General features: G+C 43.5%; 2 protein-coding genes across 2 annotated transcripts in view; one reads left to right on the forward strand and one right to left on the reverse strand.

The window, feature by feature from the left end:
* The window catches only part of LOC144123086 (uncharacterized), a gene marked incomplete at its 5' end in the record, with an annotated part of 32,549 nt that extends 22,879 nt beyond the window's left edge, over positions 1-9,670 (forward strand). The window contains one exon of the mRNA XM_077655990.1: positions 9,487-9,670. Within this exon, the coding sequence (XP_077512116.1) occupies positions 9,487-9,670 (184 nt within the window). The remainder of the gene's footprint in view (positions 1-9,486) is intronic.
* LOC144126306 (remodeling and spacing factor 1-like) lies at positions 2,437-5,730 on the reverse strand. The gene is made up of 2 exons (XM_077660394.1): positions 4,716-5,730; positions 2,437-2,448 (listed from the first exon to the last, which is right to left on the reverse strand). The coding sequence occupies exons 1-2, from the start codon at positions 5,715-5,717 to the stop codon at positions 2,437-2,439; spliced, it is 1,014 nt and encodes a 337-aa protein (XP_077516520.1). The 5' UTR covers positions 5,718-5,730.
* Positions 9,671-11,192: the final 1,522 nt, after the last annotated feature.

Genomic DNA, 11,192 nt, shown 5'->3' on the forward strand with positions numbered 1-11,192 from the left:
ATGAAGGGAGCCAACAGTCACCGAAACCAAGGTGCATAGTGGAATGTTTTTACTTTGTGTTTTTATTGTGCAGTGCTGTTCAGTGGAATGATAATACTTCGATTAACCTATCGCTTAAAGAAAATTACTTATAAAGCAGCAGAAAAAAAAACTTGCCGCCGGTGGGATCCGAACCCACGGCCTCCGAATATCGCGTCCGCTGCTCTACCAACTGAGCTACGGTGACGGCTGTCCAATCGGCTGCTCTCGTGGGTATTTATGTTTATTGGGTATAAGCGAATATTGAGAGTGTTCACCAGCGCCACCGTCGTCCATAACGGCGGACGTAGCACGTCCTGTATTACCGCGAGCGTGACGTGGAACGTCATCTAACGGCGAGGGCGGAAACTGTGCGAGAGCCCTCTTATGCTACCTATGGCATCAAGACTGCCAGAACGACTCTCGTTAAGCTATTAGCAGACAAAGTTAAGGAAATGAGGGGCTCGTTTTATAAACTTATGAAGGGAGCCAACAGTCACCGAAACCAAGGTGCATAGGAGAATGTTTTTGCTGTTTTTATTGTGTAGTGCTGATCAGTGGGATAATAATACTTCGATTAACCTATCGCTTAAAGAAAATTACTTATAAAGCAGCAGAAAAAACAACTATGCCGCCGGTGGGATCCGAACCCATGACCTCCGAATATCGCGTCCGGTGCTCTACCAACTGAGCTACGGCGACGGCTGTCCAATCTGCTGCTCTCGTGGGTATTTATGTTTATTGGGTGTAAGCGAACCTTGAGAGTGTTCACCAGCTTTTCTGCTGCTTTATAAGTAATTTTCTTTAAGCGATAGGTTAATCGAAGTATTATTATCCCACTGATCAGCACTACACATTAAAAAAAATGTAAAAACATTCTCCTATGCACCTTGGTTTCGGTGACTGTTGGCTGCCTTCATAAGTATATATATATATATATATATATATATAGCATACAAGGTAAAGGAAATGAGGGGCTCGTTTGGCAAACTTATAAAGGGAACCAACAGTCACCGAAACCAAGGTTCATAGGGGTTCAATTGTTTTTATGTATCATGTCATTGCATATATATATATATATATATATATATATATATATATATATATATATATATATATATATATATATATATATATATATATATATATATATATATATATATATATATATATATATATATTCAATTCAATTCTTTATTCACCAGAAAACTGGACGGTCTCCAGGGCTAAAAGTTGCTGCCTACAACTTGACTGGGGCCCTGGAGCCGTTTACAAATGGCAGCAGACATTGGTGGCAGAGTACGCTAACATTAATTACAAACACTGACTAGCAAAAGGCATCAGAAAATACAGACCTGCTGCATGATTTATCACATCAATACATTCTCATCAATTACAATTGAGAAAGTGTACTCGTAGCCCTTTTGGGAATTTGAAGACTACCTGTTTGTGTTGATTTAATAAGACCGGAATATTGTGTTTTAATGATTGCAATTTGTACTGAGTGCGAAAGTATGGGACTAACCAGGGTTCGGAAATTCGAGTTAAAGAAGGAGTAGCTCTAGGTTGCAGCAATGCCATAGAACGAAGGAAACTCTGGCTGTCATGCTGAGAAAAATAGAAAGCATGTAGCAATCGGTGTTCATAGTGATAGTCAAAACTAATAATTTTGTATTTTGCGAAGAGATGTCTTGTCGTAGAGTGATGATCAATATTGGCTAAGTAGCGAAGGTATCTTTTTTGGAGAACTATTATCTTCTCAATATTTGCTCTTCTGGTGCTTGCCCACACCAAACTGCGAATAATACGTTATATAACTGAAGTTTAACTTCTTGCGGCAGAACAGTACGACATCGCGACATAGCTCCAGTCACTGAAGAGATTTTCCTTGCAACATATTTGACATGAGTGTCCCAACTCAAATGGCACGGAAAATAGACACCGAGAATTTTGTGAGTATCGACAAGGTCAATATTTTTATATTTAATCATTAGGGAAAATTATAGAATGAATTTCTTATTTCTGGCTCGGAATAAAATAGCTTTCGTTTTCTGGGTGTTTATTTCTATGCGAATTAATTGGGACCAGACAGACAATTTTTCAAGTACATCATTACAATGTGATACAACGGCATTGGGATCTTTACCAGAAATAAGCACAGTACTGTCATCTGCATATATAATGAATTGTACACTGTTGTCAATATGAACTATGTCATTTATGTATAAGTTAAACAGAAGCGGGCCTAATACACTCCCCTGTGGTACACCACAAGATATTGGAAGTAAGGATGACTGGTCGTTGCTAATACAGTAACAATGGCTTCTGTTGCTGAGGTACGAGTTAAGGAAATCATGAGATTTTCCGTGGATGCCATATGAAGTGAGTTTTTTAAGAAGTATGTTATGGTCTAGACAGTCAAAAGCTTTGCTGAAATCAACAAAAAGACCGAGCGTATATGTTCCCTTTTCAATGCTCTGTAGTATATTTTCTTTTATTGCAAGCAGCGCCGTTTCCGTAGATTTACCTTATCTAAATCCAAGCTGACAATCGGTCAGCGCCCTAGTTTTATTTAAGAAATTTATTAGGCGTGAGTAAATGATCTTTTGTAGTCCTTCGGAGAAAACAGGTAATACAGAAATCGGTCGATAATTAGCTGCTTTGTTTCTGTTCCCACCTTTAAAGATTGCAGCAACACTTGCTCGCTTCATGCCCTCAGGAAAGGTACCCGATTCTATTGATAAATTAAATATATAAGACAGTACTGGACACAAAAATTCAATCGCGTACATTATTGGTTTTACTTGTATGTTTTCATAATCAAGGGCCTTGCTGTTTTTTAAGCATAAAAATGTCCTGTGTACATCAGTTGTGTCAGTAGGGCGAAGGAAGATGGTTTCAGGAGTACTGATGCTAATTTTGGGCAATGTTGTTAAGCTGTAGTTGTAATGATTTGAGACATTGGTAAAGTGGTGATTAAAATGATCAGCAAGAGCTTCACCAATTAGGTCGGTGGCGTTGACCGTTAAGGTTTATATATATATATATATATATATATATATATATATATATATATATATATATATATATATATATATATATATATATATATATATATATATATATTATAGCAGACACGGCAAATGAAATGAGGGGCTCGTTTGGCAAATATATTAAGGAAGCCAACAGTCACCGAAACCAAGGTGCAAGGGGAATGTTTTTAATTCTTTTTTTTTTAATTTGTAAAGCCAGTCAATTGGTTTAAAGAAAATTACTTATAAAATTATATACATATATATATATATAAATATATATATATATATATATATATATATTGTAGGGGTGTGTTTATTCGGTGAACCCAGATGATTCCAGCCGCTCAGGGGAGACTCGCAGCGAAGCGTCAGGCGTGGCGAAAGAGCAAGGCAGCGAACAACTTCTTCGTCCTTGAGAGCGGCAGCACGCGACGCATGTCAGTGGTTATATCGATGAAGATTACCACACTACAGTTTCCCCCCCGGGCAGAGAAGGAGCCATCCTGGCGACTCATGGCGCCGAAAGGACAGACGGATCGTAGTAGGGCTTGATTCGGTCCACATGAACTATTTCGCGTCCACGGCGACGCAAGTCCGCAGATGGCGTAACGGGCTCAACTACGTAGTTCACAGGAGATGTTTTTTGAAGCACTCGGTATGGACCGTGATACCGAGCAAGAAGCTTCTTTGACAGGCCGGCGGTTGTGGCAGGAACCCAGAGCCACACCAGGGAGTTGGGCGCATATGAAGGCGCCTCACCAGTGTCACGATGGTGTTTTTGTTGCCATTGATTTTCCTTTGTGAGCGAACGAGCGAGCTGACGGCATTCTTCTGCATACTGGGCGGCGTCCGAGAGTGGCGTCGATTCAGAAACATCAGGGCGGTAGGGAAAAAGCGCGTCCATTGTGCAGGTTGGCTCGCGCCCGTAAAGAAGAAAAAAGGGAGAGAATCCAGTGGTGGTCTGTATCGCAGTGTTGTACGCGTAGGTTACGAAGGGAAGAACGTGGTCCCAGTTGGAATGAGCGTCGTTGACGTACATGGCCAGCATGTCACTCAGAGTACGGTTGAAGCGTTCTGTCAGGCCATTCGTCTGAGGGTGGTAAGAAGTAGCGGTGCGATGAATGATGCGACATTCTTTCAGTAGGGCCTCGAGAGCGTCGCACAAGAAAACGCGTCCGCGGTCACTGAGCAGTTCCTTCGGAGTCCCGTGGCGAAGAATCAAGTTGTTGAGAATGAACAAAGCAACGTCTCTTGCAGAGGCAGAGGGTAACGGTGATGTTTCAGTGTAGCGAGTCAGATGGTCTACTGCCACAATAATCCACCGGTTTCCAGCAGGAGTAGTCGGAAGAGGGCCATAGAGATCTATGCCAACGCGGTCAAACGGACGAGCAGGGCAGGGTAACGGCTGCAACGAAACAGAGGACTTCTGAGGAGTTTTTCGGCGTTGACAAGATTCGCAAGCGCGCACGAAATGTCTTACGAAGCGGTACATTCCACGCCAGTAAAATCGCAGACGTAGGCGTGTGTAGGTTTTCAATACGCCACCGTGAGCACATTGTGGGTCACCATGGTACGCAGCACAAATGTCGGCGCGGAGATGACGCGGGATGACTAGAAGCCACTTCCGTCCATCAAGCAAATAATTGCGGCGATAGAGAAGACCGTCACGAATGGAGAAGTGGTGTGCTTGGCGGACGAGCGCTTTGGGTCCTTGTCTCGAACAATCTCAGCATTCTGAGACATGTTTTGGTGAACCTCGTTCTCCGCGGCCACAGTGTTTTTGTCCAATTTTGTGCTCACTTCTAATGCCAGGTCCTCTTCCGGTGGCTCTTGTTTGATCACAGTGGTCCTGGGGACAGCGTGCTCTGCACTTCCAGAGGTGGAGAGGGTGATGGAGAGCGTTTCTTCGTGGTGTGTCTCTACTTTCTGCAAGGACTGCAGTTGCCCTGTGTCTGTTATTGCAGGCTTTTCACCATCCAGCAGTGCCGACCCCGGTTTTTCTTCTGCTCTGCCTGCATCTGGCTCGGTGAGGTTGCTCTCTCCAGTCTCACTGTCCATGGAGGAGCTCTCTTCCTTCTTGACCACCGAACAGCCACCCTCGAGGTCGGCGATGAGCTTCGCCAGCTCATCACGAGTCCGGGAGATGAGTATCCAGGAGCGCTCATCGTCGGGGTGCTCGCGGTAGAGGCGCAGGTTGAGTTGGGCATTGCGGTGCAGCCAGTAGAGGTGGCCGCGCACATCACGCCCCAGGGGCTGCAGCCTCAGCACATCTGCCTCCTGTTTGTTGAGCTCCGCTTTGAACTTGCCGTTGGCGTCAAACTGTAGTTCCATCAGCCGCTTGAGCACTGCCAGCTTGACGGACAGCTTGGCCTTGCGGTAGCCAAACCGCTCCAGCTCCCAGCCGTCCACATTGGAGCCCTGGTGGCAGAACTTGATGAGCGCTTTCTCCCAGCGGTCACGCTGAACCCTTCGGTTGGCCTTCCGCAGAAGATGCACATGCAGGTCAATCAGGGTCTGGTCCACATTTTTGGTATCCTCGAGCATGGACTGCAGCTCGGAGATGGAGATGTTGACGCCACATAATTCACCAAAATTCAAGATGAACGAGCAGATCACCGCAAAGTTGGGGTCATCGTGACAGTTTTCGTCCGCGCTGGTCGCCATTTTCCAAACGCTCTTCGACAACGCTACCACACTACAATATATATATATATATATATATATATATATATATATATATATATATATATATATATATATATATATATATATATATATATATATATATATATATATATATATATATATATATATATATATATATATATATATATATATACACACGCTGCGCGCAGCAATAAACGTTGTTGAAGTCGGTGGTTTGTGGTGTCTCCCCTCCTGTCCGTGTTCCTCTTTGCGCTCTGTGAATGAATGGAAGCAGCGCTCGGCGCGATGCGAGATTTGTGGATGCTTATCGAAATGTAAGTTCCTGATATTGCTGCTTTGTGCTCTTGATGTCGGGAAGAGATTTTAGTCCTTTCGATAGAGGTCTTCCTGTTTCTGAGTTAGCTCCGTGGAGTGAATGGGCGAATCTTCGAAATAATTAGGCGCAATATGTCTGCGCCCACTGTGTGCGTTTCCGGGAAAAGAAAACGGCTGTATCTTGCTGTGTCCGGCTGGATTGTGACGTGATTTGTGGCAGCAGGTGCACGCAGTGTTTATACATGCGTAGTTCAAAAGTGAATTTGCTAGCTTCTAAGTTTTGATGGCTTCAGGGAGAAAACACCATGCAGGAAATCTGCACCGCACCCGTCGAACAGAAGCAACTGTGTAAATCTCCTTTATAAACCAACAATTTTTCATTAAAATTCATTACGGCTGCTGTTCAGATAGTTATAGATCAGTAGCAAAAGATTCTTCAACTGCTTTTTTGTCGCCAATACTGCACTTTGCGTGTTCTAATTTTGTATTTAGGCTGTTCGGCTATGGACGAACCTTTGTACCCAGAGTGCAGCTTATTTAATTTGTTTTACTGGATAGTGTTGATTTATTTATTCAGTACACATAGCGCCCGCAGGCATTAGAGTGAGGTTGAGCGGATAAAAAATTACAAAGCAGACCAAAGACAAGAGAAGCCGTGCCGCATGGTAGTGAACTACTCATTATACTCAAAACACTAAAAATCAATGAACATCTAGTAAAGTAATTCTCAGAGCCACGGTGAACACTCAAATCAGCATCGAAAAGAATACATTATTCGATACAACGCTCACAACATCGCGAGTCAACTGCTTCTACCCTAAAATTGTTTTAGAGAAAATTTACGTGTTAAATAAGTGTGTGCGGCAAGAAATTTCGCGCACTTTTAAATGATGGTCCGCACGTTTAGGGACATAGTAAGGGCGCTTGATATATCTATCTGTTTCTATCTTTATCAGCGGATGGCATACACTATGAATATCACTTCTCTCGTAATTTTCGTCGCCTTACATTCAGCAGCTCCCAATCTAATTCTTGTTTTATTCTTGTAGCACTGAATTGCCGTTCGTAATTTCTAGTGACAAAGCTTGCAGATATGTTCTGTATATGCTCTAATTTTGTTTATCTTGCAAGGTTCGCGGATCCCAAAAACTGCAGGTATATTCTATGATCGATCTTACATTGATCTTAAAAAGAAGATCCCGACAGCGTGATGGGAAATTTCGTGTGTTACGGCGAAGAAAGCTCAATCCATGACCGGCCTAGGCTACACAGTATACTCGGCATGGCAATGCCAATTTAACCCTGGGGTACAGTACATACCTAGATACTCGTATTTAAATCACGGCTTAACAAATAATTACTTTGGGTGTACGTTCGAATTTGAAGTTGTTTTTTTTGCGTATACAAAATGTTTCATACGCCATTTTGAGCACATGACGAGATGTCCACACCCTGTTGAACCGTGAATTTGTCTATTTCGAAAGTGATTTTCCTGTAGAGGACACATTCATCTGCAAACAGCCTTATGTGGGATTCAATAACATCAGTGATGTCATTAACATAAAACAAAAATATAAGTGGGCCCAAAAGACACCCTTGTATAACTCCGGATGTGACTTCCGTTTCCTGAGATTGTGTGTCATTCACAACAAACTGGGTTCTTAATCGCTAGTACTGTCACCCAACGTATTACTTGAGGATTAATATTGTAAGCATACATTCGAAACTTCATGTCTGTTCTTTTGCTGTTATTTAGAGGATTTAGCCCATCACTGTGTTTTTTTGTTACTTTTTATTCATGTTAGAGATTTTTACTAGATTAGTTACTTCTTGTGGTTCTGCAAACCTTTGCCTTTTCTCTTTGTAATTGAAAATTACTTACTAAATAATGCATTCTTTTCTGTAATTGTCTCCTTGAACAATTCCGGATGGGATTAGAAGCATGTATCAATAAATAAATATGCCGGCGCCACTACGACACGTCCAACGCAGAGAACTTCACCCGACAGTTGAAAGCAACTAGACTGATTCATACAAAGCATTCGGTTCAAAGACAGCGGAGGAAAAGTATATTTTCAACAGGTAGAAATGACCAAGCGAAGGTTATTTGACTGGTGAGTAACCAGTCACGTAACCGTGCCTCATAAAATTCCACTGTTGTCTTGATAGATTCAAGACAACAGTGGAATTTTATGAGGCACGGTTACGTGGCATGAGCGGCCGCCTGATATAAACAGTTCATCCATCCAAAGGGATTTCGGTTGCTCTCACGCATATGCTTCGTCAAATGGTGACTAAGATTGGTGACATTAATTAGTAATCTTAAATAACTACAGGTTGCCCGCTCCGTAGCGTGCTCGGCAGGTGAGAAGAGTTCACAGAAGGGATTTTTTTATCGCCCTCTGCGCAAGCTTTTTATTGGTTCCGGGTCGACGGGCTTGGCTCTTTACCCAAGGGCCACGAGTTCAAGCCCCGGATGAACCATTTTTTTTCAGCACGATCGGTTATTTTTCTTAAGCAGTTTAACGTAACGGTGGTGGTAACGTCACGATCCTGTAGATCAAGTGGGAATTGTATAGTGACGTCATCACGCTTGTGCTTAGTGATCGTTGTCGGGTGTTTGAAGTTTGAATTTAGTGCTAACAAAACAGCTTCAACACTAGTGGCCCTCAGCCGGGACAAAGAACGAACTGCTCTGGCTCCTGTTATTTCATAAGTACGCCAACTCATAGAAATTGCCGCAGGTGACTCATGAACGCACATCTCGACCGTGACTCTCTGTGAGCCATAGCATCTCGGAAATATCTGCGCTCAAGCTCTTTGGGTAGAAGAGTGTTTGCACAGATAATATGTTCTTAAAAAGCAGCGTACCTGTTATTCGAGCGCGATAAAATTTTACTCTGCAATTTCCGGCTTCGTAAAGGGTGGAAGCGTCTGCAGGTGAGAAAAAATTAGCTCTGGTTCAAATACCGCTGTATCTGGTTAGAGAGCGAAAGCTGTGGTGTATCGGGCAACGAGATGCGGCTTGGCATCTGTAACGTTGAGTGCGTTCCGCACATTTGGATAGGCGGTGCTTCCACCCAGCCGTCCTAGCAGGTGGCTGTTAGATTAAGGGCTGATCGCAAGAGGTTGGTCACCCAGTGAGCGCTTCTGTTATTCTGCCGCCCTCTAGTGGCGAATTGAAAGGTCAGCAGTCAACTGGTGCGACACTATGGTGGACCACATATGGTGAGGCCTATAGCCACACTTGACCTTTGGCTCACTTGCAGGTCAACCGGCAACGCACGGCGAAATCGAATTTACCCAGTGTAGTGAAGTTTTCGCTTCAAAATATTTCAGAACTAAATAGTGCACGCTCTGTTTCACGTTACGCAGTGCTTCAGAATTGCCCTGAACCAATATGCCTGGAGCGGATACGCCCGGCTGTATTGGCCATGCTTGATTTGCGCAGCGGCGGCAACAAGCGCAGGCTGTCGATGGCGCTGTCCGTGATGGGGAATCCCAGAGTCGTCCTCCTCGATGAGCCTCTCGCCGGTATCGACGTCGTCGCCAGAGCAAAGATCTCGGCCAACCTCTCCACAATACGCGCCGAAGCAAAGATGGCCGTCGTCTTCACATCGCATGGGTACATTTAACACGCCGCGCGGCAGTATTGGCTGTTATGTCGGCGTACATGTGTGTTACGTCTACACGAGGGAAGTAGAGAGTGTCATTGAAATAAGAAAAACTGCCAGCGTTCTTCGCTCCGCTTCCAGATTTATGTACTGGCAGATCTTGCGCTAACGTGTTGTGGTATTATATCCACCTCAGATAAGGTGTAATAAGGGAGTAATTACTCACTTATTGCAGTTTCGAAAACTCTATAGCTATTTTTGTATCCGTATGGGTGAGCTTCGGGGCGTGAAAATGAGTAATTACCCCCTTACTGCAAATCTATTCCACTAAAGAGTTGACCAAGACAAAATAAGGTGCATTGTACCACATTAGAACTGATGTTTCTTCGAGTCGGTATGCCTTTTCAAACGAAACAGCGCGACTTTTGACGGGGACGAAAGGAAAGACATAGGAGGACAGGCGCTGACTTGCAACAAAAACTTTATTGTTTAGAACGAGGAAATATATCGGACGCTGCAAACAACAGCAAAAAGAAAAACGTAATGACGATTCACACACTTTCAAACGCATGAAAAACGAGGAAAATATACATAACACTATGCAGGAGCTGCTAACGCATGCGTATTTCGACTCTGCGGTGTGTGCGGCCTCAATAATTTTGCGCCTTACTTTATTACTCTGCCTGCTTAATACCTTTGTGTGAAGCGTAGGTGCCAAAGTTTAGTTTTGCAATCGCTGCTATGTATGGCGATATGCCTTCTCGCAGTCTGGTACACATCGTTATTGTGCTCTTTAGGGCGTTCCTTAATACACCGTCCCGTATGACCCACGTATTGCCTGCCACTGAATAATGGCGTGGCGTAGACGACACCTTCTTGACATGCGACGAACTTATTCTCGTACTTTGCGGTGTACCCTTGTGGACTGAATTCTGTGTTAACTTATTTGCGCATCTTTGCATGCTTTTCGGGAGCCGCAAAAATAACTATCACGTGGGCTGCATTGCCTGTCTTTTTAGTTTGTGCGTAAAATCTTGAATGTAGGAAGAAACTGTTTTCCTCTATTTTTCTTTAAGGGTCCTGCCAGTTCCTCCTTGTTTCTGCTTTACCTACTTAGGATCGCTTCTGATAGAGTGACAAACAGCGGCTTGGGATAATCCGCCTTCACAAGACGACCGGTTTGGTGATCGAAACTTTTTTGAATACAGTTAGTAAAGGATTTACTTAGCGAATTGTTTTAGCATGTCTTAGCCACGGCACTTTTAACCAGCTTTGAATGCGACTAAACAAACAGTAGCAATGGCTTAATTCTTTGCGGCTTTTAGGACTAGGACCAGTGATTTGGCCATAATCGGAGCTTCCAGGCACTTTTCAGGCACTCCAATAGTTAATGTCAGCAGATGAAAGCATTGAACGAAAGCACTGAACGAAAGCACTGTGCCTTTCATTTGTGGGAAGCCTGCGTCAAAACCATTGACACTGGTGTTTAACATGACAAGAAAATTGTCAATATATCGAAGTCCCTGCAAACTCTTTGACCCTT

Source organism: Amblyomma americanum, chromosome 3 (assembly GCF_052857255.1).
Source record: "Amblyomma americanum isolate KBUSLIRL-KWMA chromosome 3, ASM5285725v1, whole genome shotgun sequence".
Lineage (NCBI taxonomy): Eukaryota > Metazoa > Arthropoda > Arachnida > Ixodida > Ixodidae > Amblyomma > Amblyomma americanum.

Coding starts and splice junctions, on each gene's coding strand:
- LOC144126306 (XM_077660394.1), bottom strand. CDS start 5,717: ATGGCGACCAGCGCGGACGAAAACTGTCACGATGACCCCAACTTTGCG.